This window comes from Calonectris borealis, chromosome 14, assembly GCF_964195595.1.
Source record: "Calonectris borealis chromosome 14, bCalBor7.hap1.2, whole genome shotgun sequence".
Taxonomy (NCBI): Eukaryota; Metazoa; Chordata; class Aves; order Procellariiformes; family Procellariidae; genus Calonectris; species Calonectris borealis.
Genome location: NC_134325.1, coordinates 20435373 through 20462697, shown reverse-complemented (window position 1 = coordinate 20462697; position 27325 = coordinate 20435373). Strand labels below are relative to the sequence as shown.

The following is a 27325-nucleotide window of genomic DNA, read 5'->3' as shown; positions in this document are numbered from 1 at the left end:
CAGGGACTGCCTTTTCTTACAGTTCTTACTGGGATCACTGATCCTAGCAAATACTGAGCCTGCAGGAAACATGGATGTGAGTAAGGAGTGAGAGGGAGAACAGCCATTTTCACTCACACACCCGCATACACAAAGATGCTCACATGAGGAATTATACAATATATCTATGTGTGTATATATATCTCTATATATAGTTTATTTCTCACAATCCTGGTAAGAGTTACAGGTGTATTGGGAATCATTTACAGTTTCACAGCATATGGAGTGGCCATACAGCTTCTGATGTGAGTAACATACAGTGTGTAGAGAGCACACGTTTCCAACCCATCCACCCACCACTCATACAATGGGTTTTCAAAGCTAATACTAGATTCAGCTACGTAGAAAGCCTGGAAAATGTTAGGGTACAGCGTTGGGTGTCGTACAACACTGTCAGTCACAATGGGACAAGCTAAACTACTTTAATTTTCAATCTAGTATTTCTAGTCTACCTGCATTATTGCATTTATACGCTTTTTTTTTTAAGTCAAAGTAAATAGAATACTATATGGGAAAGGAAAAATTCTTGACTATTTTAGGATTTGAGCTGCAGCCCATACAAAGTGTCCATAGAAGCATAGACAAGATTATAAATTCAACAAGGTATAAATTATCTGTATAGCTTTGTGTGTAGGTAGGTGTCCATTTCCCTCCAGGAAATGTGTCTAGCAGCATATTGTTTCTGAAAGCAAAAAAAACCAAACCTGTATGTTGAACACAGGTAAATATGTGTAAGTGACAAGCAGGTCTGTTTGTACAGGGAAGAAATCAAGGTGTCACTCTGAAAATTACTATCATTTGGAAAACATGTTCAGGGGCTGACTCAAAACCCACCGATGTCCTTGGAAAGATGCCTGTGGCTTCCAAGGTAGCAGCAGGCATTTCCCCGCTACCAGTGTTTGAGCTTTCCATCTGACTTCCGAGGGCTTTGGATCAGTCCCTGGAAAAGTAAGAGAATCCAAGCAAATCAAAAGAAAAAAAAAATCCCCTGTAATCTGACCTTCGAGTTCCCTTTCTACAATTTTAGTTTCTCCACAAATTTGTAAACAACCTGCACCTACCACTAGAAGAGAGTTGGTTTTCACTGGGGAGTTGAGATTGCACCTTTTAAAGATTTCAGTTGAAACGGTGCTAACCAGTGACTTGGGAAAAGGCACCAGGCTTAAGAAGGGCTGCTCAAAACTTAGTAAAGCCAAATTATTTGCTTGTTGGTTTGTTTGGGTTGTTTTTTTTTTAATATGACAAAATTGTATGGCACCCTTGTTCTTATCAAACTGCCCCAGAAACTTGACTGCTTGAAGCTGCTGTGGCAAAACCAGGGATACAATGCAGGTCTTTACTGTTGCAAAGATGATTGAAGATTCCTCTCTTCCTGCTGGGAGTTTTGGTACTGTAGCACCATCATGCACAGACAGAAAGAACCTGTGACTTTATTCTCTGAATGCTGCACTAGGGCTTTGCATTATGAGAAATGAAAAAAGAATGGAATGGTCTGAATTTCAAGCTGGGAGCAACTGAAAGAGAAAGAGGAGCAAGAGTTGTAACATGTTGGTCCAAATCCTATTTAACCCAAGTTATATTTTTCAGCAAAAAAACCCACCTATCTAATTTGAAGAGCATAGCATCGAAGAGCGGAGAGCATGAGTCCCCAAGCACTGCATGTCAGAGCATCCGAACAGAGCACACACTTTACAAAGCAGCAAGCAGAACTGTAGCACAGGGTAGAGCCAAGCCCATGCATTTGGAAAGCCGATGGCCATGGTCTGTCACACAGCTTGCAGGCTTTGGGTATCAGCTTATTAGCATGGTTAGTGGAATGAGATGTGAATTTTCAAGGCCCAGCAGTCTTGCATTACTTCACCAAATGGTAACACCTGAGCAACCCATTCAAAGGGAAAAATCCTTGCAGTCTTCAGTATCCTCAATCCTGCAGCTAATGGAGGATGAGAGAGAGTGCTGCAGCATGCCCTGCACACGAGCTGAGATTCTTCAAGGCCAGCAGAAATGCAGGTCATTGACTTCAGCTGAGAGCCAGCTCTTGAGTGCTTGAGAACCTCTCTTCTCTGCCTGTCTTTTTGCTGCTCCAATAACTGGAGGACTGCAGAAGCACTAGCTTCAGCCAAGTGTAGTGTGTGCTTGTGCTGTGTCAGCATCTCTTGAGCAGCCAGAATACCCCACACCTGGCTGACAGGCAGGCTCCAATCCTGGGCAGGGCTTGTGGCCATGCGGTGACTTACTGACATGGAAGAGCAAGGGCAGGAAGGGGAACTTCCAGCTGTGGTTGTCTCATCTGCTGAGCTCCTGTGGCAGACAAGAGCACTCAGCATCTTGCAGACTCAGACCCTCAAGCCTTAGCAATTAGAGCAGAAGAAAACTTCGTACATTCCCTACTGTGCCACACAGTCTCTGCATTCCCCTTAGGTGCTCGGTGGCTGAACATTGCCTGTATCTTTTGGGTAGGGCTACCCAAAATCTGCCTCAGCCTTGGGGCAGGGTTTCTGCCTAGCTGTGGAGAGGCCCCATCTGCAGGGTTGCCTGGGAAGAAAGTAGGGAAAGGAAAGGGAATACAGTGCAATAGCCAAAGAAGCCAAAGGACAAGCAATGAATCAGATCTCCAGAAACCAATGAAGCCACGTAGTTTGTAGCAGTTGAAGATCTGGCATGAGCAGACAGCCTAGGAATTTGGGCATTAAAAAGAAAAGCAGGTCACAGGGCTGGACTGATGATCTAAAACAGAAGAGGAAAAAGTCATCATAAAACCCCTTTGCTCAACAGATTAAGCTCCCCAGGGCCAGTCAATCAAGGAAATGTGATCTCAGCTAACCAAAGCAAGATGCAGTAAAAGACATAGAAAAATGGTGTTGGACAGACCCAGCCAAGTCCGCCTGAATGGCCCACGGGGCATGTTCCAAGCCAATGTCTCAGTTAAATTGCAGTACCCTCAGTAGCATCTTGCATAATCATCTGGGCTGCTCAACTCAAGATAGTCTAGCTCAAGGAGGTCAACTTTCTGTATAACTACCTTCAGTTTGGTGAAGATAGATGAAATACCCTCTCATTTTTGCCACATATTCACCATGACAGCTAAAACATCTTATTCTGTGCTCTTTGCCCTTAATGCCACTTAAAAAATAACTTCCCCTTAATAATTAAGTAATACTTCATATAGATAAACTTCAGGAGAGAACTAATCTCCAATTAAATGAAGACAGGAGAGGTTTTAAAAAGAACAATAGGCCAAAACCAGTCACTGCAGAACAAGTGTTTAGGAACAAATTATGGGCTGAAAACAGAGCAGCAATATTTAATCCACAGTACTAGGCAGACACTGCTCACATTGCCCTCTCCTGGCTTCTTCATAACCCGCAAAGCATAAATCCTGAAGTACGTGGGTGGTACCACATCCCCTGACCCAGAAGGTTGCTGCACAGGCTTCATCACTTTCTGCGGTGGAATTGCCAACCGAGGGCCACTCGTAAGACCTAAAATGTGCAGGCAGCCCAGGTCAGATCTTCAGCATCAGAGGATTTCTCCCTGAAAGACTAAAAGACTAAATACCTCTGGTGTAAATATCAGTAAATATCCTGATTCCAGCCTCCTGCGCTGAGAATTTAACTAACTTGGATACAGAATTTTTATTATCCAGATCAAAGCAAATTCTCTTCATGAAGGGAGGTGCCCAACCTGTAAAGCAGACTTGCAGTCAGTTTATGAAAAAGATTATGTGATGCGGTTGCCTACCCCTACGGAAGACAGCTCTTCCTGGCTTGGGAGATTTCTCCTGGCTTCATGGTGAAGGGAATGAGACCACAGTAAGATGCTACATGACTTGGGAAGGGAACCAGCATCCCTGCTCTAGCATGATGTCTCAGACTAAGAGGATCGAAGTGCGAGTAGGTTGGATTTTCAGTCCTTTTCATAGCAAAGCATGTGAAAAGAGAACGCAGCCTTTCAAAATGCCCAAATTGTAAACTTGCAATTTCCCTTAATTATACAATGTTGGCTGTAGAAAACTTCAGGTCTTTTTCTTGCTTCACTAGCCCTTTAACATTGAACAGAGCCAGCAAAAATTCATTTGGAAAAGTCAGTTAGCGAAGGTTAATTTGCATGGCATCAGAGTTGGTCATTTTTCCTTTTGTCCGAGAAAAAAATAGACGTGGATAGGGTATAAAAGTTATCATGTCCTTACCAAAACTGTTAAGATAGTGATGTCGTGCTTTTTTTTCTCTGCACTTCTCTGTTTCTTGTACCCTCTCAGAAGCACTGACTTGAAGCTTTCTGTAGAGCTAATTGAAATTCCAAGAATTTCACCTTTCAAATACATTTTTTCATTGCTTTCCTTTTTTGGTTTGTTTCTTGAAGAATAATTTTTCTCTCAAATCTTCAGGACTGTTATTTTCAACCAATTCTAAGAATAGTTGGAAAGATGCCAATTTCTAAACCCCAGTGGCATTTCCAGGAAAGGAAAAGAAATGTTTAAGGCAGAAATCATCTCTTCTCACCAACTCTAGGTTTTTTTCCCCAGTTACACTGTTGTTGTTTATACACAAATATTAATGTAGGCATAAGCATGGTTGTGAGCATGGCAGCCCCAGTTAATACCAGAGAAGCCTTTCCTTACCCTCAGCAGAAGGACTAAGGAGTGTTTTTGTCAGTTTTAAAAAAAACATGCCATTGAGGTGACTTTACATTTTACAGTGACCTGCAATCATATCCCTGGTGCCAATAAGATCTCAAAGGCCTGATCAGAGCATGGCGAAGCCAATGGAAAAATTCCCCTTGTTTTCAGTAGCCTATGGATCAACCCCTAAACTTTGATTTAGCAGAGACATAAACCCATTTTTAATTTATCACTCAACCTAATGGAGCTAAGAAGTGCTTCAGGGCAAGCGACTGTCGAGCGCTGTGTTAAGCGTGAGCCCGAGAGGTGAACAGCACCTGCAAGAATGCTTTCTTACCCTCCTGAAAATGCTGCCACATTATCCTTTGGCTTCCAGATTTGTTTGCCTCCTACTGCAGAACTGTTAGGAATAATGGGACTTGTTCATAACGTATTAGAAAAAAGAATTGTAATCCATTTCATCTTTCTTAAAGCTAGAAGCATCAAAAACCTTCTACTAAGTTGTCCAAGAGAGCATAATGACATCTTTATGTTCGACTAAAACTTATGGCTCCTTAAAAATAGATTGAGATCAGGTGTAGTAATTGAATCTATAGTTTTAGTGATAAGCTACAATGTCTGAAGTCAGTTTTGCAAATTTATAATTTATAGACTTTATCAAAAGAGTAAACTAGCAATCTAGATCTCTTCAAATCCCAAGCACAGAATCTGATTAGTTTTAAGCGTTAGTTCATTCTCCCCACGGAGATATCACTAGAAGGACTTCATATCACAAACACCACACAAAGAATAACATCAAGCAAATAACGGCATGTGCTCAGTACGAGAAAAGACAACTATTTATTTAGCACAGCGAGTTCAGTCATTTAAGCCTTCTGCTTCGACAAATTTGGTTTCAATCTCACTTCAATTCTGAGAGATGAATTTGCTTTTCTCAGCCTAGTTCTCGCTGGACTTTTTTTTTTTTTTTTTTTTTCTCAAAATGAAACCACCGCACAGCCTGGCACATTAAGGCAGAACAGGAGGTGTTTGCTAAAAGGATGTCATCTGCAAGTCAGGACTGAAGTGCATTGCCCCAGCTGCGTGCTTAGGAGCCTGTATGGCATCTATGCTTGATCTACCTGACTCAAATCAACACTAGACCCACACTTGGAAAAGCGCTACAACACAGTCCAGTATAGTTCAGTATAGTCTAAAAGTGCCTTATTTTAAAGCGAGTAGCCCACATGACTATCCAGGGAGGGAAACAGTAATTTTGAGCTTCTAGCACAACAGGCACATCGTACATTCAGCAGTTCACTAGCCATACATTCTTTGCACTGAGAAGAAACCAGGACCGAAAAGGAATTCAGGTGCTGCATGGCATGATGCAAATGGCACAAAAAAGACACCACGGACACTTTGTGTGAATGCAGGGGAACAAATGAAGGGTCATCTCCAGGTTGATTTGGTTTTTCCCCCCCCAGACTGCAGTAATATAAACATATATGTATGTATACATACATATGCAGAATATTCTTCAAGGCAGGGTGGTGTATATACACATACACACACAAACACAGTTGTTTTCCAAACCAAACTGCCAAAGAGGTGGGTTCCAGGGAGTGAATCTGGACAGCAGCCAGCCATGTTAAGCGATCACAGTAAGTGGAAAACCCCTTCTGAAGAGGACAGACCACGTTCACTGCCCAGGGAGGGTTTGCATGCGGTTACAGACCCAGAGGAGCTGCAGTCCCATCACCATCTCTGTGGTGTGTTTCTGGATGAAATTACTGGCCTTGGACCTGAGTGCTCTAGGGGCAGGGCGGGGCTTGGAGGTGGACAGAAATGGTTAAGGCCCATGTTGGCCGAGAACTGGTTTTCCCCTCTTTTGTTGCCAAAGGTTGTCAAGGAAATAAAAACACTTTAGAAAGTAAAATAGGAGACTCAAATGAAGCAAGTGTTTCTTTTTCCTCCCGCTGTATCTATCTATGCTGGTCAGGGCAGAATAGATAGATGCTGTATCTGTAATGTTGTCACACACTGCTAAAAAAAATTAATTATATGCCAGGGCTGAGAGAGAGGGAACAGACAGGACAGAAGCATCTTTTGGAGACAGGCCTCCCACTTGCAAACAGACGTCACTGTCTGAAAATCACCACCCTGCTTTGGCAAAACATGAATCAGAGCAGGGGTGGCCGATTTCCTTTCCTCACGAGCATCGTAAACAAAATTTCCCTACAGCCAAGAGCTTTGTGCTTCAGAGGTCTGGGGGAAGGGGAGCCCAGGAAGAGCCATCCCCACATCCGAGCCCTGGTAGTTTGGATACGTTACTCTGTACCCAGTGGGCACAGGCCTCCCAGTCATGGAGATCAGGTTCCTGGCAAGACTGCGCTGCAGTTTGCTTCTGGCTTGTGCACCCAGATTTCCCTTGTGGGGAACCAGAATGCACAGTTCAGGGTGCAAGCATGAGCAGGGGGAGCTGGTATGCAATGGGGTCTCTCCCCAGTATGGCAAGAGGAGGTGCCCAGGGCACTGTCAGGGTCTGGGGGCTCTGCAGCACTCCCAGACCCTCAGAGTAGATGCAGCAGCCTCACCGTGTCCTCTTGCAAAGCCCTGCTGCAGTCGCTGCAAGGGAGCTGTGCTGGGACTGCTTCTGAGCTACATTCTCTCTCGCATCTCTGCTTTCCAAATACCTTTCCTATTCCTTTGATATTGTTTGCCCTCCCCTTTCTCCCCCAGAAATTAACCTCTGAACATCTGCAAAACAGGATGAGGGGAAATCACTTTTCTAGACAAAAGTGGCGTTATAGAAACACGCCGCCATGGACCCTTCTGCTTTAAACGGAAGAAATTCTCCAGGCTGTGAACGACATACTTCTACTAGGAGACATCCACAACACAGGCAAAGAGTGCTTTAAGCTACCAGGATTCCACCTGGCGCTGTAGCACTTATTCCAAAAGCCACCGTGAACCCAACATGCCCGCCCCCTGTCTCTGTACTGTTAAAGGTAGAGGTAGACATTAAACTTCAGCTGCATGCAGCCTGTTGTTCATCAGAAGACAGCGTCTGATACTCCCAGAGGCTGCGCTCCTTTGGGAATATTTTATGAGCCTTGGGGAAAAGAAGATGACAAATCTCACCATAGAAATGGCTGGGCTGCTTGTTTGGGGAAGACATATGCATTCAGCAGACCAAATTTGGAGTTAAATAAGACAGACATGGGCCAAGAGAAGAATTGCCAGATCAGGTTATACACACCCACCACCCTATCCAGTAATCTTGCCAGAGGCAGATACTGCAAAGGCAGCACCTGAGGAACGTACGCCTTTCTCTGGCCCCGTACCCACTGAATTTATACATCCAGGCTCCGTTAAAGATGTATGACTTAGGCTCCTTCACTGAACTCACTCCACTTTGTCACAACCTCTTGCTAATCATCACTCCAAAACCCTGCCCATTGGCTGCAACTGCTGCTGAGCTCCAGAGACTCTGCGGTTCTGACCTCATCTAATCTCTAACTTAATTTAAAAACAAAATGTAAGGTCTTTTTTGTAAGACTTTTTTACAGTAGTGCAGCAGCCAAGAGTAGTGTAATGGAAACTTTCAGAATAAGGAGATCTGCCCACTTCTTGGTTTTAGGGGAAGGGCATCAGCCAATGCACGAAACACCCTCTCTCATCACCTGCCTTCCTTCTGTCCTTCACAAGGTCTGGCTTTAAAGCAGAGGTTCTCACCGACGAAACCAGGCTGTTCCCGAGGGCTGGGAATTTGTTTCCGTTTCCAAAGCTTGGAGGAGTCACAAATCCCTGCTGCTGTCATAGGAGGGAGGTAAGAAATCCCCCAGGACAGACAGACTTCCAGTGCCCTTGAACAGGGTTTCCCTGGTATAAAGCAGGTCAGTCTTATTCTCATGAGATCCCAGGTCCTCTCTGCCCCTAAAACCAGCTCATGTCTCCACTTTTTCTACCTTCTCGTGTACCAAGAGACCATAGCCTTCAGTGGGAAAAAAAAAGCAGGTGAAAGGCCTGAGCCAAAGCCCAAAGAAATGAACAGAAAGAGTCCAGCTGACCTCGAGGGAGTTTGGGCTGAGGCCACAGCATCCTGCAAAGCCCAGCCTAACTTTAGGAAATACTAGATCCAAAACAAAGTCTCTCTATCCCCAAACGCTGCTCATATGACCTTGGCAAGCCATGGGATCCCGAAGGCTGCCTGCCAACGTGCAAGAAACCAAGCAGATGGCAGTTGCTGTCTGCCTGAAGTCGGCATGGGACTTCACAAGGTATCTCCACGTGCTGCCAGCTCCACCGTCAGTCACAGTACAGCCCCTCTGCTCACCCCCCCCCAGCACCTCAGCCAGAGAAGTGATGTCCCAAGGTGCATACTCAGCTCTACCATGCTGCAGTCTCAGCCTCCAGCTACAGCCAGCTTGTTTTCTCTGGGGCACTTTTGAGTGGGGTTCTTTAAAAGGAGGTGGATGAGCAGCAGGTACACAAGACACTTATTAGAGATCACACTTTGCTGTTTGGGTCAAGGAGCTGCCTTTTGCCTGCGTTTGCCCTGTGGTTCCCCTGCCTCAGAGGTGCTGGATAAACACCAGCCCAACACACAGTGACAGGCAAACTGAATCTTAGCACTAGGCTCCGTCTCCCCTTACATCTTCTTTACCACAACCCAACTTAAAAACAAACCAAACAGAAACCAAAACACAAAGTGGGGACTCTGAATGGGACGTAGAACACTTTGGACTTGAAAACAGGGGACTGCAGGAGAGGTGGGGGTGTCTCCCAGGGAGGACAGCAGGGGAGGGGAGGGGACACCGTCATTTACACCGATCAGGAGAAGCTGTAATCTATACACAGTGGTATAAGCCAAGATATATTACATGAAAGAACACACTGAGTGCATGGAGTTACCCACACTGGGTCAAACTGGCACAGTTGTCTTGAACAAGACTCTTGGAGTTGCAGTTGGTGTTTGTTGTTGACGTATCTAGCTCGCTCTATATATATATATAGATATGTATAGAATTTTTCTGCATGCATTTGTCTCAAAAGGAGCTGTACAGCTGGGTTGGGTTTCTCATCCCCACCCCGTCTCGGTCTTCATTTTTTCCGGGCTAGGAACGCCACTCCCACAATCACAGCGAGCGCAGCCACCGCCACTCCTCCGACGATGATCAAGGGCTTCATGTTGTCGAAGATGCTGCCTGGTGACTCCTCGGAGCTGTTTCCCTTGTGGTCAGAGTCAGGGGACTGGCCGGTGGCCTCTTGTGTCTCGGTGGCGGCGGGGCTGGGTTTCAGGTTGCTGTGGTTGTTCACGACGGCAGCATCGCCACCTGCCTTCTTGGTGGCAGAGGTGGCAGTGGCAGGAGCAGGCTGCTCTTTGGGGATCTCCTTCTTGTCTGCATTTGTGGTAGGCCCAGGGTTGGGCTTTTCTGCCTTCCCGGAGCTGGGGGCCTTGGCGTCGGGTTTGTTTCCGCTTCGGACATTGCCTTTGGAATCCATCCCTACGGGTGCTGTGGGTAGCGACTGGATGCCACGCACGCGGGGCAATCCCAGCTCTTCTCCTTTGCCTGGCTACTGGAGAAAGAGGAGCCACCGGAGCTCAACCCCTTGGAGTGGTTGTCTTGGGACGATTCTCACGCTGGCGGTGTCCTATCTGGACATGATACAGCACCTGCAAGAGGAAGCAGAACAATGAGAGGCGAGTGAAAGGACAGAGCAAGCCAGTGCCATTCTACCTGGAGGCAAGGAGGGCAGAAGGCAAAACTGGAAAACTGTTGGCTCTTTTTTTAGTAACTGTGAGCTGTATTCAAAGCATCTACTACAGTGCCTGTACCTGCAAGAACAAGTTGGACCGACTATCGTCTATGGCTGCAACAACTAGGCTCTGTGAGTAATCAAGACAAGTCCATCCTGGCCACGTATGTGATGCCATTTGTCAATGACGAGATATACTCATGTCCAACCAAATAAATCTTACTTTTCATTTGCTCACCACAGGTCCCTTCCTCCTGGGTAAGGAGAGAACACTTTGTTCGATGGGAAAGCAGATCAATAGCTCCTCCCTGCTTGTATCTCACTCTCTACCCTTCTATTTGCAGCATTATCCCAAGTTAACTTTAAGAAGTGGTTAATATGTGATTTTGTGTGACACTCTCCATTCAGATAAGTACTGCAGAAAAAAAAAAAACAACAGGATTAGTTCCTCGGTTATAGGTATCAGAGCTACAAGGATTATGGCTGTCAGCATTTCTGGTGGAGCTACAGCAAAATACAGCAAGCACCAGATCCTCAGCTGGTGCAAATCAGTGTACTGACGCCAGCGCAACTGCACGAATTTGCTGTCAAACTGGACCTCTCAGTGACTGAGAGATCTCACTCCCGTCTCCTCCTTGCAGTGGTTAGCTGGGCTTGCCTGCAGAGCTGAGCAGGATGTCAGAGGTACTGCGGGTGATTAGCTGGAGCCATTTTCCCCAGGGAACTGATGAAAGCAGTGAAGAGCATAGCTGCATCCAGAGAATTCAGCAAGCAAAGTGGGCTTCCAAGGGTTATAAAAACACAACAAAACCATCACCCCAGCAAATCTCGCTAGGCAGCAATTTAGGCAGGGTGGGCCGGGAGATGGAGCTCCCGTGGCTACACCTCCGCACAACGGGAGGAGAGGAGATGGCCGCTGGGCAGCTTGCCATCAGGCCTCCGAGGGTGCAGCACCATATCAACTTTGAGCTTGGGAAATAATGAGTAAATAGGAGGCAGCAGTCAGATCTGAGTTGCCTGCTTCATTACTTCCCCGCTGACCTTCAGCGCTGCCAGAAGCCTGCCCGAGAGCTTTCTGCCTGCTAAGTGAAATATGAGCTTATTAGCTGTCTGGATTTAGAAATAGAGAGGCTCCTCAAAAACCTCTATAGATAGATGTTTCTTCCAAAGCTGCTCAGAGTGCAGATCAGTCCTTTAATGGCAGCCAGGAAGAAGGTCCCAGGGTTGCAGCAATGGTCTGTGCTGCTGACTCTTCTCGGAAACAGGCTAACAAATGTGGTGTTTTAATCTCCATCTAGGCAGAAACACTGGCCTACTCACAGAAATGCTGGGTTTGGGTCCAGAGCAAAGCTGGGCAACAGCTTACGGCTTGGTGTAAGACAGAAGCTACCCCCTCTCCTGCTCGCCCTTGTAAGCCATTGTTTGGTGGCCACCATCTTCTCCAATGCCAGTCAACTGGAGTTGACTGAGGGAACTGCAGTACCAAAATCATGGAGGTCCATAGCTCAATGCTGCATCAGGCATGGTGACCATGATACTAGTACGCCGTATACTGAAAAGGCTGTCTGAAAGGTTAGCGGTTAGCCCAGGAGAGTAGTTTGGGCTCTTCCTGTAGCACGGAGATGGGACAGGCACTTCCACAAGGCTTTTCACAGACCTACCTTACACACCTCCCTTAGAGAGGATGAATTTTAGCTGGGTAGTATTTGGTGAGATGGAGCCTGAAGTCTCCAAAAGGCATTAGATGATCCAAGCTGGCCAGTTTTGAAAAAAACCATTGAAAAGTGAGAGGCAGATAATCTGCCCCCAGGGTTCCATATCCAGCGTTAAGCAGGATAGTTGCTACTCTCCCCTTAGTTTTTCAATTCGGTCTAGCTCCAACCTCCTTCGAGGGAATAAGTGTCAAGCCAGCCCTTCACTTATTTAAAAACCAGCCATCAAATTTCCCTAGCAGCTCTAGGGTCAGATCTACTTTGGGTGTAAAAGAGCATAGTCTCTCTGACTGCAGCTGACCAATACTTACATTTCTGAGTTTGGGATTTTAAACCATTTTGGAAACCCAGACCACCACCACTCTCCCCTCATGCTTCACTGAAGATCTATCATACATTTGGGCATCTTGTACCACACAAACACAATTCCAAATGCTCACCAAGCTTAAGACCTTCTCTGTGGCTTGGGACTTGGTAGATAAACATATGGTTCTGGCCAAGTGCAAGAATATTTTCCCCTCCTTGCTCATTTTGTAATATTCTGCAGATACCACCTGCCTCACCTTTTCCTTCCTGCCTCCAAAGAGCATTCATACTGCTCTGCTCAGTAGAAATCCTATGTACATCCAGGTCTATATTCCTACGTGCTGAGGCTGCACATAGGCACTCACAGGACTCTGCTCTTCTGGTTTGGGAGCAATTTATCCTCATTTTACACCTGGTACAACGATGACACAAAGAAATAGTAAGTGGGGCCCAAGACTGAAGCAGGCTTAGAGGTTAAAGCAGGGAGAGTCAGATTCATCATGTCATAAATATTAAATTACCTGCTTAGTCGCTTTGATATCAATTAGCTAGGCCACTCACACACTCTCTAGTATTTGTGCAGTTATACTATATGAACCAAGCATTAAACTTCTGCTGCTTTCCCTAGGAAAGCTATGTGCAGCCTACAGAGATGGTAGGGGTAATTCACGGAGGGGGCAAACTGAGAAATGGGGACTCTGCAGAGCTCAAGTACCTCAGTTTATCCATATACCTCTCTCATTCACACCCCTGATTGATCAGGTCTGGATTCCAGATTCCTGGAAGCAGAAAAGCTGTTTTTGCTCAGAGCCTATGCTGTGCTGTGGAGCCTTGTCCCACAGCCATGCCCTACAATGCTACAAACAGCTCATTAAAGAATTTTTTGATTTCTAAGCGAGTTTCCACTAAAAGCAATACAAGCCCTTCATGCAGATGAGAAAAGGTTTTAAAAGATGTAGAAACCAAACTAAGCTAAAAATCAGTATTACAGTTCTTAAGTGTCCATGTGAAAGGGCTTGCTGTCACTGGAACTAGCCACAGAATTGCCCAGCATCTCTCCAGACCCTTTGGCTTGGTTGAGCTGGTGCTGTCAAACACTGCGCCCGAGAAGCTCAAGCACCCTTTCTGCCCCCATCGGCTGCAGCACCGCTGCCAGAGCCACTGTGGGTTAGCATCGTGCTGGCTTGCAGCCATCCATCTCCTCCTCCTCCTCCAGACCCAGGGTGCTCACTCAGCAGCACATCCTCTGCCATCATAGTACTTAACCCTCATCTCTGTGTTATTGACTACCTCCTAAGCAGCCTCCCTACCTTGGGTATCATTCCCTCTTCCCGTTCCCAGTCCTGTGTCTTGAGGGCATGAGCATGCGTATCACACATCTGACTGAAATTTCCTCATTTTCAAAAACTAAGTCTGCACATACTGGTGCAAGGGTTTTTTCTTCAGGCTTTGTCTCCTCCTTTTCCCTCATTCCATCACACACAGTTTTTCTCTAATGGCCTGGTTTTTCTCCACCTTTGCTTTCTTCTTTATCGCTCTCACATCTATTTTTTCCTCCCTTCCCTCTCCTCCTCAGTTGCTGTCTCTGCCTGTCTACCCATTCCCCTCCTTCCAGCTCCCTCTCTGCCTCCCACACAGACACAGCAATTGGGAATAAGGTTTTGTGAGAAAGAGGCTTCATTCCCTCTCTTTCCCCCCACCATGCTATTTCTTTGTTCAATAATCTGTGCCTTTTCAGGAAGGTTTTCACTTGCCAGCAGCTAACCAGCTGTTTCCCAGGCTGGGAAGAAGGAGCAGAGATCATGAAACCAGTGATCAAGGAGAAAAAGGAAAAGAAAAGCTCTCCAAATCCCTGCTGCTGAAGAGGCGGCACACAAACACCACAGCCCCTCCTGGGACGGTTCTGGTTGTTGCAGCTCTCAAGGTCAGTGCAGTCGGACTCACCAGTGCAACAAGCTGGCCCCAGCCGAAGCAACAGGGCTGGCGTGAGGAACAGCTTTCCTTGGCTCCCTGAAGGGCACCCTTTCACCCCACCCCACCAGCAAATTAGCAAATACATCTATTCATCTGTTTGCCTCCTGTGCGTGCAGATGAATCCTGCGCCGAATGGAGCAGATGAGTCATTGCTAGCTTTTCAGTGACGTATCACCATTAGAAGGTCCTCTTCCCTCTGCAGAGACCAGCCCCATCCCCAAACCCTGTAATCTTCCCCTCACTGTTTCAAATTGGAAGGAAAAGCCAGCAACTTTGCGAGACTGAGCAGCTGCTACAGGGTGTGGGGTCTGGGGCGCGGTGGGAAGCTGCGCCCCACAGATGTGCGTGGGGTCACGGCAGTGCTGAGCTCCTACATAGGGTTTCCCCCCTTCGTGAAAAGCAGACCCTTTCCCTTGGGTCCTCAACTGCCACACTGACAGACTGTCAGCAGGAGAGAAGTCAACCACCACAGTAGGGTCACGTATCCGAATTTATTCTTGCAACAAAGGCCTACCCACACACTCCAAGTGTCCTCCAGTTGAAAACATCAGTCTCGGAAATAGCTACTGACCATGTCTGACCTGTAGCAAAGCTGTGCAAAAAGAGCCAAAGATGACAGAAAAGACCTTAAATACCCTCAAAACTTGTTCCTTAACCCCTACTTAATCTCCCCTTCACTTCTTTGTCATTCCCACCTATCTGAAAAAGAAAAGGCATGAAGTTTTGCCTTTTCAGGGCAAAGAGGAGAGTTATAATACCAAAGCCCCTCAGTAGTATGGCCTGTGTTGGCTTTTGGGCAAAGAGTTAAATGAGTCCCTATTGCTAGGCAAGCATTAACGCTTCTTCCAGCCTCATCTCCGCTGGCAGCCCCCAAACCGCTTAGCCTCAAGCAGCTGAACCGTGGCAAAGACCACCCCGCAACTCCACATTGCTCGAGCGGGGCGCAGCAGCAGTCTGCCTGACTCCCACAGGTTGGGGACAGAGGTAGTCTGCAAGGAGACAAGGTATGCGAGCAAGCCTGCTCTCAGTTCCCTTTGAGATGACATAGCTGGAAGGCAGTGAGCATTGCAAGCACTCAGCAGTGCTGGAGGAGATGGCTTGTGCCTCTCAGGACCAGGCCCCTTCTTCCTGAAGCTGAGGGAGGACTTTGAGCCTGAGAACACAACACCCAACGCAGTCCTCATCATATTCTTCAGTCAACTGCTCTTACAGCATCAGAGTGAAAGGTTTTCAGTCTCATGGAGGAAGAACGTGGGCTCGATACCAATTAATTTCAGGTCCCTTCGGCAGGTTCTGTAAGTCTCAGCTGGCATGCTTGCATTTGGTCATTTAAGACCAAACTAGCTTTCTAAGGGACAGAAAATGGCCCTCTTCTCAGACAGCTTCCCTTTGGTGAGCGCAATTTGCACCTGCCAAAACTGGCTCACAGGATTGAGTTACCATCACAGATTCAGGCGCCGGCACCAGCTGGTAGGTGAAGAGCAGGTAATTTTAGACTGAAGTCTGCAGATTTTGTTCCTGTGGCAGATTGTGCGCATAAACAGGAAAATTAGAATTTGGCCACGTCAAAGAGGTACCTGTAAATACGTAACTTCCTGAAAAGGGAAAACGAAAAAAACAAAAAAGAAGCAGTGTTCTGCTTACAAAAGGTAAGGCAGCTACGAGCTGAAGTGACTGGGACCAGGCTGTTAGAAATTGGGAGTGTTACTGCGGGGGATCAAGTGCTGCCACAGGCTTCCCACATGACCTTTGCATGTCAAACTCTCTCCTTCAGTGCAAATCAATGCGATACAGGGGGCTGAACTCACCAATGCGAAACCCTCAGACGGAAGACAGCATGGTCATATGGAGTATTACCATCACCAAAGAGGTCTTGACCGAAGTGGTCAGAGGAAAATCAGCTGGAGCACATGGCTAAGGTGAGTTCATGATGTGCTGAGGAAAGTGCCAAGTAAAAGGAAGCCTGTTCTGACAGATTAAGGCTTCTGCAAAGAGAGGTTACTGGCCACAGGGCAATGCCGGTTCATTGCCACTTGTCATTTTATGGCAAAAGAAGAAACAGGCTGCAGTCAAGCACGATGCCCTGGAGAAGGGATTATTTCAGAGAGACACGGATGTAAGGTTTGGGGTGTCCCTCCTCAGATCCTGAGGCTTAAGCCCATTCTCACCTCCCTTTCTTCTCCCAAAGATTAGCAAATCTCCCCATGCACCAAAGTGGCTTGGAAGAGAGCTAAGGAAAGGAGAGACTGAGCATGGGCTGAAATGAGCAGACTGGCGGAGGGAGTGCAAGTCTTGGCTAGCTCCACTGAACATCATGTAAGAAACTATCAAAACCCATCCCTCCGCAGCTGCTAGCTGAAAGCAGAGCTGGAATCACACTTCTGAGTTATTTCAGGGGAGAAATCAGAAGCAACTTGCTGACTCATAGCCAGGCTAGCCCTACTTTTCCCCCATGGGATTCACCTTAAAAAAACCTCACTGGTTCAAATGTAGCACCTCCACTGTCCTTTGAGGACATCTATCCATCAGAGAGTTTGTATCAGTCACCAGGGCATCCCACCGCTTCTGGAAACCCAAGGAGAATCGTCAGTCAGTCATGTCTTTTCACTTATGTAGCTCTGCTTCATCTTAGTATCTGTTCACCCGAGCTGTTCAGTAGCTGCGTCCCTGCCCTCCTTTCATTTGGTCACAGAAGCCCAGTTTCACCAATTCTTTCTCCATTTTTCCAGCTACTCCTGCAGCCCTGCCCCTGCTCTAGGCTGAACTAGACTCAGACCCAACAGTTTAGACTGAACATCCCCCTATCTCTCCTGGAAGTACCTTGCCCGAGACATCCTAGGATCCCATTCACCTCTTCCACTGCGGCAGCTCATCCTTAGCCTGCAACCAAGCCGGACGGCTGGTGCGGCGTAGGGAAGGAATAAACAGTGACCGATTCGTGGGAGGCTGAGCCCGTGCAGCAGCTGTGCTCAGCGGGAAACGAGGAGGCCTCGTTTTCCACCTTGCTCGTTAACTTGTGCACACAACAGATAGACCTTTGCTCCCCATGAAGACATAGCAGTCTGCACCACCAAAGGTGGCTGAACTGTTGCTCTGGCACGGTGGGGGGAGAGCCCTCCCCAGCGCTCTGCCCGTCCCGCGGGGCACAGCCGACGGCTAATTGGGCTACTCATGCTGGATCAGCAAGTCCACAGAGGGCTTGCATGTGGCATTAGTAAAAAGAGATCAAAGACAGGACTTTTTCCCCCCCCTGAAGTGGGGAGCGGCTGATGGCTCCAAGGGGGTCAGTGCTTGGGCTTTCGACCTTCTTGTCTAACCTCTAAGTAATGCAGCTTGGAGGACGAGACACTGTCCCTCGGCAAGCGTCCTCAGGGGCCTGTGCCCATTTCATCTGCCATACAGGGCAGCGATCCGTCAGGGCTGGAAGGATTCGTGTTCAGTCCCCTGCCCCATCCCGGCCTCCTTCTGCAACTGAACAGCACATTTTGTCTGCCAGTGCTTCAACTCCCCATTTCCAATGGGGACAAAAGCACTTCTCCCCCTTTCTGAGCTGCTAGGGGAATAAACGCATTAAAGGCAGGGAGGTGCCAGGCAAGCACCTAAGATAAGTGACGGCAGAGTAGTGTGACTAAGCCTTTTCCCCCATCTCCAAGAAGTGCTGTGAAGACCGATGAGGTAATGCAGTGCCTCTCAGTATTACCATAAATATTAAAACAGCTTTACATAAGGAGCTTGTGTTTGTTCAGCTGCCGTGGGCAGCTCCCCAAGGAGGACTTTAGCTCCCTAAGGAGGATTTTAGCTCCCTTACAGCCGATTTTGGCCCCCCACTCCTGACGCAATGCACAGCCGATGTGATAAAACACAACGCAAGCACAACGGTAGCGGGAGTCGCTTGTCATAGATGCTTTTAAACAGCCTCAGGTCCAGGCTGTGCAGGGAGACAGCTGTGTTTGCCAGCCCTCCCAAAGCCAAGCCTTGGAGACAGCAGCACCAAGTTACAGCAAACGCTGTTGACCCACTTCACTCGGAGGAGATATTTATGAATCCTTTCCCCAATCTTGTTTGCTACTCCCCACATCCCTCCCCCCGGCCCTGGATTAAACATCTCCCTCTCAAACAAGCCCTTTGAATCTTGACGTGGAGAGCGTCAGATGCTGGATGCATTTTAACAGGCGGCAGCAGCAGCTTCAAATCGCTGCCACCAGGGAAGATTTGCCAGCAAAGCCTCCGCTCCACGGCTGCGTCAGTCCTGCAGCCGCACTGAGACCCAGCGCCCTCGTCGCCTGTCCGGCTGGTGCTGGCAATGACCAAAACTGGAGCCATCACCCACAGAGCCCCCAGAGCATGGCTGGCCTTGCAGGACCCTACCCCTCGCTCCCCGTGCCACCGAGACATGTCACCTCTGCTAGCCTGGGTGATGCACCAGCGTTCAGAGGTTGGGTTATACCTGGCACCAAGGCGAGACGTGGGAACAGGATGGGCTCCTGTAGCCCAGCAAAACTGGCTTTGCCTGACCTCTGCAAAGGGAGCGGCTGTGGGATGCAGAGCCTGGGCATCCCGGTGGGCCACCAGCTGCACAGAGATGGGGCAAAGTCCTGGCTTGCAACACAGGTGCCAGTGTCCTCTGCAGAGGCTGCCCTGCCACAGCCCGGCCACGCTCCCCACACGGGTGACACAGCATTTCGGAGCCCTGCAGCCAGCCCTGATACACTCCCCACCAGCATGAGCCCAGAAAACGGCTAAATGGTCTTTTTCTACACCATGACTTCTGCAGGAGATGATGTCTGAGCCAAGTGTCACATCTGCAAGCCACGCTTGTCCTGACCCCAAAGGTCTCGCTGGGATGGACGTGGCAGACATTTTATTCTCTGAGAGATGGAGGTGACATTGCAGAGACACACACCATACTCCTGCCAGGGGCTTTACTTTTGTTCTTTTTTTTTTTTAAACCCAAAACACAGCCCTAACCTACACTGTTCAAGCACTCTGCCTGTACGCAGCCACGTACATAGCAAAAACTTACTCTACATTTTTATTCTGTTATCTTCTCTCACCCTATGTGAAAATAAAGCAATAAGAAGCAACGAGACATGGTAAACCTGACTGACTCTGCCCTTCCCTGCAGCATCGAGGAAGGACGGCTTGCTGCTGTTTCACCCTGCCCGCCAGCAGACCACAGCGAGCTCCCGTTGCACGTTTCCTGCTGCACCATCTGCAAAAGCTCCTTCCAGGGCAGCTCGCAGGCACGAACCCGGCCATTTCTCTGCAGCAGCACAGGCTGAAAAGCACTTGCAGTTCACTTCAGCTTCCTGCCCACAACTCTATTAAAAGTCTACAGGCTGCTGCCAAAAAAACCCCAACCAAACCCACTCCTTCCCTCCTCCATCAGAGCGTTCACCACACGCTCATCACCCAAACTCCGCACTGCCCGGCACCCTGACTGGTACAGACACGAAACCAACGCAAACCCCCTTCTCATGCCTCGGCCCACAGCTGTCCCAAAACGTGGCAGAAATGAGGAGAGCATTACTAAAACAGCCTTGGGAAATAGAGGATTTTGTCTCAAACTCTCCAGGGGTGCCGGTCATGTGCTCTGACTGATGTCCGTAGGGGTGGGCACCGAGTTACACCCTGCTGTCGGCAGGAGAAGTCACGCCTGGCAAGGCTGTGCAACCTGCCTGGTCACCCGCTCAAGTGCCACCAGCCCTCGCGATGCAGCTGGACCAGCTGTGCTCTCAGCCACAGTTCACTGCAAAGCTGTTTCTAGAATTAGAGAGAATCTGAGAATACTCTGCTGAGATCAGGTTGGAAATACCCTTCTGCTGCAAAGCCTGGCTGCTCAGGGTCGTAACACGGTGCACGGGCCCCCGAAGGGGGACTGTCATAACTGAAACAATTTCAGAGCACCTCCCTTTGCTGTGCTGTCCTAGCTTTCATCCTGGGTTTGAGCCCCCCTCGGACACAGAATCAAATACTATTTTTCCACTTTGTAGTTCCATTTTTTGTAGTGGAACAAGATTGTGGCTTTTACCCTTCAAAAATCATGAGGTGTTAGATCTTAAGCCTCTCCCTGACAGGGCTGAGCATCACTCACCCCAAGACAGAAATTTAGGGGAACAAAGGAAAGGATTTTCAGCCAGGATGACTTTTTTCCATGGCAGCTATTTGGCAGGACACTGGATCGAAGCACTGGAGTAGTTTCAACGGGGAGCAATTCAGGAGACACGGCGGTAGATGCGCAGCCGGCACCATGAACCACAGAGCCTTAACCCACAAGCGTGGCATCTTGCAGGCACAGACACACATCTGGGCGCATCCTGCATCCCAGACTGCTGTGCCACCCCTGCATCCCACCCCGGGCACCTCCTCCTGTCTCGGCTTTCTGCCACGCTCATTTTGTCTCTTTATAATGCTTTTCCGGCCCTCCCAGAGCCAGCGGTTCAATGCCAGAAGCTCTGTGGCACTGGGGGCAAGTTACTGCACCGAAAGGTGGCACATCCCTTGCTGGGGACAGGCTGGCACCTCCTGTGAGATCAGAAGGGAGGCCACCAGAGCCCAAAAGCCCCAGCAGAAGCTGGCCCAGCAGCCTCCCGTTGCAGCCCTGCTATCGAGAAGCCAATTATTGTCCTTTCAAGCTCAGCTTTATAGCTCAGCATCAGTGACACCCCCTCCACCGTCGTCTGGAGGTCCACACTGCTTTTGGCTCTGCTCAGCTGTCTTCCCAGAGAGCTGCTTGCTCCAGGAAGGAGGTTACTGCCACCCTCAGGACCCTTGGGAACAGATAAGCAATTCCATAACATCCATCCTAACACCCAGGCTGGGGCCATGGGGCAGGTCTCTGCTCCGCGTTGGGTCTGCAATGCCATCTCAGGAATAATGTTGTGGCAGGGTCAACAAATGTTCAATGCCTCCCTTCTGCCTCTTGGAGAAGGGTGAACAGCTCATTCCTTTCCACCACAAAGCCCTGCTCTTTACACCGAGCCTGCCAGCACTTAGGAAACTCCCTTTGGCAAGAGGGCAGATGCTTCCAATTTGGGGTGCTGCTCCCCAAGCAGCCAGGAGCTGGTACCCAGATGCAGAAGACTGATTTCCTTTCTAACAGATCTATGTCAGGCCTCATCCTGACAGTCAGCGGGTCCTGTATCTCTCAAATTCAATCTCAATATCAATCTCAAATCCACAAGCAAAAAAGATGAGGGTTATTCTGGCACAGTAAAATAGCCCCAACCACTGCAGTAAGCAGCAGCAGCAAATTTAACAACCCTCTTTAGCTTATGGGCATCCTAAACCCATCCCTTCTGACCGATGCGGGATTGCACCAGGCTTTGGTGGCATCACCCCGTTTTGTGGCTCAGCTGTGGCCGGCAAAAAGATTACAGAGGCAATTCTGCATGTGCAGAGCCACGTCCTGAATCTGACAGCCCACAGATCTGTAGGCATCAGCCTGAAAACTGTTGCTTTGCAACTGAAATGCAAGAAGCCACTGCAGGCAGACGAGAGGCCGATTCAGCACAAGGCAGTGACCTTCCAGGGAGGCTCCTGGCATGCTCTGGGGTAAAACCCACCGCTTACCTTGTGCGGCAACTGCAGAAAGCTGGGAAGGATCTGGGGAAGGACGGCCAGAGCTCCTCCAGCACAAAAATGCTTGCTCAGAGAACTCCCTCCCTCCCCTCTGCCCTGTCTGCCTGCCCCCTCGCCCCCACCAAGGATGGGGAGAGCATGCCAGGGCGCTTGCCAGTCCCCGGTCCTGGCAGCATGCCAGTGGAGGGGACGGATGCAGAGGGATGAATATCCGCATTTAGGGGAATTCTGGATTTTCTTCCCCCGTCCTGCCAGAATATCACAGGGTTAGAGGCTGGTGTTGGGCACCGTAGCTGAGAAAGGAAAAACGGAAAATGCTGAAGGTCAAACCTGTGAAGGTCAGACTTTTGGAGGTCAGTCCTGAGATGGAGCAGGGAGCTCAATCCAGCGTAGCCCATCCTCCCTCTCCTGACAGCATCCTGCCCAAGCCCCACCCAGGAAAGCGGGGCTGCGACGCGGAGGGCTTCCTCCTATTGCCCCAATGCCAAAGTTTTGCCAGGCCGACCTCGATTCAAGAATAAAAATCCTCTTCCTTCCCACCCCCAACCCCTTCAGAAGCTACCAGATGGTCACAGAGAACTAAGCAGGAGCAGGGACCAAATCAACAGGTCTCTGCAAACATACAGGACACGGATGCACATAGATGTGCAGAGAGGCAGGGACATCAGACCGAAAAGCCCGAGACATTCCCCCCCCATGCATTTCACCCCTGGAAGCACACCCCTTGGAAGAGGAGCCCTGGTCTGGTGTCCTCCGCCCTCCCGCTCCTTTGGTGCGATCTTCTCCCCATAGCTTAAAATAGGCACTGTTGCCTCTGCCAGCTCTCTCCATTTGGTCTTTTGGGGGCAGATTTCCCTTTGTGAGCTCTTTCAGCACAAGCCGGGGGCATATCAAAGGATAGCCCTTTGATACCAAAGCCCCCCTAACAGAACAATCCCCAGCTCCTTCCTTGGGAAAGGTGAAGGCTAATAGCCAGGGCTGCTGGTGTTCTAGCCGTGCTTGCCTCCTGCCTGAGGATTGACAGCAACTAAACAGAGACATTAAACCCATCCAGGCAGAGCGAAGGGCAAACAAGTACCACGCCATGCAGATGGGAGCGGCAACGCAGCTGAAGCCTGACCAAAACCTTTCGGGGAGGTGTACAGGCTTTCCTGCCAAGGCTGGAAGGTTTTGGCTGGGGATGCTGCTTCCCCTCCTCCCTCCCGGCGGCCCTGTTTCCGGCACATGGCCGGCTCCGCTTCTCCATGCTCAGAGCCGTTCTGCCTCCGGAACGCTTCTGCAGCGCCAAACCCCGGTCTCCATCCCAGGGCTGCTGCCTCCCCCTCGCTGAAGCCCAGTGGCAGTTCACAGCAGCCAGCCCAGCTCGGATCAGCCAAGCACAGCACATCCCGCAAAGGCAGCGGAGGAGATCGCAGGTACGTGGAGGGAGCAGGCAGGCAGCAGGCAGGCAGCAGGCAGGCAGCAGGCAGGCAGCAGGCAGGCAGGCAGCAGGCTCCCACACACTTGCGTTTGCGGAAATGCCTTCTCTGGCTGCCTGACCTTCATGAAGAAGGGGGGAACTGGGGTGGGAAGGGAGCTGCTCAGGGCCAGCCATCCTCACCGCGCTCGTCATTTTGGGTTAAAAAAAGCACCGTTGCCTATTAACAGGGAGAGCTGCGTGGGTACGCGCTCCCGAGCCGGCCGGCATGGCAGCCCCTGGCCTCCATCCCAGGCAGCTGCGAGGAGGCGGACACTCACCTTGACCAGGTAGATCGCGTCTCTGTTTCGCTATGTCACCCTGCGCAGGGACGCTGCGCGCCTCCCCGCCGATAGCTGGGGACCCCCGGCAGGTCTGCCCCCTCGCCCCCCGGGTGCCGGCGTGCGCGGAGGAAAGCAGCAGCCCTTACCTCTGTCCTCCGGCCGGCTGCGGGAGTCACACCTTGGGAGCTGGCTCTTGCGCAGAGAGGAGGGAGGGAGGCAGGCAGAGGAGGGGGGGGAAACTTGGGAGTTTCCCACAATGCACCTCTGCAGACCGCATGAAGATGGAGAGCGGGGGGGGGGAGAGACAGTGCTCCAATCCGGAGGGAAGGGCTGGGACTTTGGGGGGGATAGGATGCCGGGGGGGGGCCGGCAGGGCGGTTAAGGCAGGCCAGCTGCACCCCCTGTTACTGGGGGCTGAGCCGTGGCTTGCTAGCTCGGCAATTCGGGGCTGTCCCTGCAGCACTCAGCACTCCGCCGGCTTCCCTCGCTTGCTCCTGCAAAGCCTGCCCGGGTTTGCAGCGATTACAGTGAATATAGCCACAAAAGGCGGAGGGGGATACTGGGGAAAAGGGGAGGGGGCCAGCCTGATCTATTGGGACGCTTGTGTGTTGACAAGAGAAAAAAGGAGTACGGGGCTCCCCCCACCAGGATAAGGGGTTTCTGAGTGTGACAATCCCCCAGCAGCGAGTTAAGGAGTGGCAATTCGTCTTGTCAAGGAGAAGCTCTGCACAGTGGAAGGAGGAAGCTAAAATGCCGCACCGTGGGGTAGTTTTGTGCCAGCTCTGCTTCCCTTCTCCCCAACCCCCCCTTGCCCCAGCGGGCTGGGGTCTGACTCCCCTCCCAAAAGTCCTGCAAGGTCTGTGAGGGATTGGGGGCAGCCCAAGGCCGCTCAGAGCCGGGCAAGCAGCCCGTGTCCCGCTGCAGAACACTGTCGACATCCAGCCAGGCAGTGCCAGACACGCAGCCTCCTCCGCAGCCGCACCGGCGCTGCGCAGCACGTTGGTTAAAAGCAAGGAGCCCCCCCTGTCACAGCCTGACCTCCTCCGGCCAGGCACAGCTCTCAGATTCACACCACTCAGGTCAAATCCTGCCCGTACCCCAGACTGCAGCCAGGCCCTGGGACTGTCTAGAGCTCTTTTAGCCTGATTTTCTCAGGAAATAAGGGCTAGGTGATGCTTGCCCATTTTTCTCCATACTTGGGACCCACTGACCGGCTTCATGCAACTTTGTAGAAAGTGTAGACATCTTAAGGAGGTTATACTCAGAAATCCATGAGAAACCGACTTTGTCAGCTCAGCCACTCGCAGAATAACTCACTTTACTTCTGTGGCCACTGTGTTTTCCTCCCTCCCATGAACAGCAGCCGAGCGACAGCTCAGCCACAAACATACTCGGTGCGGTAGGGCAGAAACTCCAGAGAAAAATCAGTATTTTCTTCCTTGACCCTCTCTGGCTCTGCCAAACTGCCCACAAGAGCTAAGCCAGTGTTTCACCTATGCCAACATGCTTAAAAATACTCAGGCTGCTTAAATTCCACTGTAAAGAAAAATTCTGCCCGTGTTTGAAGGCAACCGCAGAAAACCCAGGGCTGGATGTGGGAACCCAGATCTCCCGGGAAAGGCCGTGCTTCGAGGGGCTGGTTTCGGGTGCAGCTACCAACGCTCCCTCGGAGCGGGGATGAGCAAGGTTATCCTGATGTAGTCCTTGGCTTCGGGAGCCTGCTTGGCTCAGAGAAGCCGGCACAGACAGGATCAGCTGTGGCTGACGCCGACATCCCCTCTGCTGCCTGTTGGGTCCCAAACGCGGCAGTGCCAGCCCTCCCCGCTCTACTAGGGACCCGTGCCAGGCACAGCCAAGACCGTGAAGGTTCGGTGGCTGCAAACAGCTGCTTCCCCTTTCTAACGCCTCCCGAGGCTGCTGATCTATCGACAGCAGCAGAGAGGGGCTAAGTTTCTGCGAAGCTTGTGAAAAACCTGTGATTTAAAGCAGGAGAGACACCCAAACCGCTGCTCCCAGGAGCTGGGCACGGGACTCGTAAAACCTTTTTGCCACTTCTACATCAGGCAGGAATATCCTGGTCCCCTGTGCCTCCCCTTGGCACGGCAGGAGGAGGGAGGGAGCCTCCTGCAAATGGAAATTGCCGGCTCCGGTCCCCAGAGCCTGGATGAGCCGAGGCTGCCATTTCCTTGCGTTCATGCATGCTGCCTCAGCCTTAGGAGATTAACAGCCCCACACAATGCAGTCATATGCCTCAGGCTTCCTGAATTTATATTATATGCCTCAGATTTTGAATTTTAAAAATATTTTTACTGATTTAGAAAAAAAGGGAAGCGAAAGAAAGAAGCTGTAAAACCAATAACCTCACCCCCCTGCCATTGCAGGGAGAGGGAGAAGCCAGGAAAGCAGCACCAGCACTAGGCAGCCCTCAGAAATCCCCTGGCACCAAGCACGGGAAGGGTCCCCTGCGGCAAGCGGGTCACGTCACCCCCAACGCAGCACGGGAGAGAGCCGAGCTCCGGCGCAGGCACAGCGAGCAGCGATTCAGCTCAAGACACAGCAAGGTGAAAACAGCTCCTTCAAGGTCAGATGGAGAGGGGAACCTTTAGAAGCTGTGCTGCTGTTTTTTCCTCCTCCTCCTCGGCTGACAGCGTACCCCGGGATGAGGCAGTGGGGATGAGAACAGCCCTGGCTCCTGGGCAGCCCCCCGGCAAGGCGCGCTGGGGGGGCCTGGTGGCAGCAGCATCCCTGGGAAGGGGCATGGTGAGCCCTGCGCTTTCAGAGAGAAACGGTTGCTCCCAGACCTGTTTGATGTCCGGCGAGCAGGAGGGCAAGCTCTGAGCAGGGAAACTGAGCTAGATGGGTACGGCTCAGCCCGCGGTGCCACAGAGCCAGGCTCATTTGGGGGTCTATGAAACCCTGAAGGTACATTGTTTGGGTTGCACCATCTCCCATTAGCTCTGCCCTGCCCCTGGCCAAGCCTGCTGGCCTCAGTGTCCCGCTCCCCTGCAGCGGGAGCCACGCAGCAGGGACCCCGCAAGCCTTGCCGCAGTAGCTGCACCATTTGCAACCAGCTGCCAAGGTGTTGGCAATGAGGAGTCTACTTTTCCCCCTCCTTAAACTCCCCAGTGGGCCTTAAAGCATCCTTTCCCAGCATCTCTCAAAGCCAGCTTTGCTGAACACATCCCCTGAAGCATTTTCTTTTCCATTGTGCCCGGTCCAAAGGCCAGCCCCATGCAAGCTGCGGGCAGTCAACAGCCCCAGCTGCAAAATCCCCATGTGCCTCAATCCCAGTTCCCCAGTTCCCTCTCCTCCAGAGGATGGGTTTACCCCCTCCTAACCCAGACACAGGTACCCTGTTCATAAACTGGAGCATGAAAAGCAGGAGAGCAGGGCACAGAATGGGCTTACACTCGTTTCGTCCCTGGGCATCAGAAACCCCCAAGGGACCCTCTCGCCTCTCCTAGAGCCCCAATTGCAACCCACCCATGGCTGGAGAGGGAAGAAAAGGCTACACAGCAGCAAAAACCTGTGGCCATTTGGGCAGCAGCCATTTCTCCTTACCTCTGCACTTCCAGGGAAGCAGGATGAAGGACATTTCTCATGATAGAGC

General features: G+C 50.3%; 1 protein-coding gene across 4 annotated transcripts; it reads right to left on the bottom strand.

Moving 5' to 3' along the window:
• Positions 1–172: 172 nt before the first annotated feature.
• Positions 173–27325, bottom strand: CEND1 (cell cycle exit and neuronal differentiation 1). Of its 4 annotated transcripts, none has more exons than XM_075163585.1 (2): positions 27277–27325; positions 173–10319 (listed from the first exon to the last, which is right to left on the bottom strand). In XM_075163585.1, the coding sequence occupies exon 2, from the start codon at positions 10145–10147 to the stop codon at positions 9746–9748; it is 402 nt and encodes a 133-aa protein (XP_075019686.1). In that variant the 5' UTR covers positions 10148–10319; positions 27277–27325; the 3' UTR covers positions 173–9745. The 4 variants fall into 4 exon arrangements, with proteins under 4 accessions (XP_075019686.1, XP_075019687.1, XP_075019688.1 ...); XM_075163586.1 differs by lacking the exon at positions 27277–27325 and adding an exon at positions 23862–23918; XM_075163587.1 differs by lacking the exon at positions 27277–27325 and adding an exon at positions 23713–23882.

Coding starts and splice junctions, on each gene's coding strand:
- CEND1 (XM_075163585.1), bottom strand. CDS start 10,147: ATGGATTCCAAAGGCAATGTCCGAAGCGGAAACAAACCCGACGCCAAG.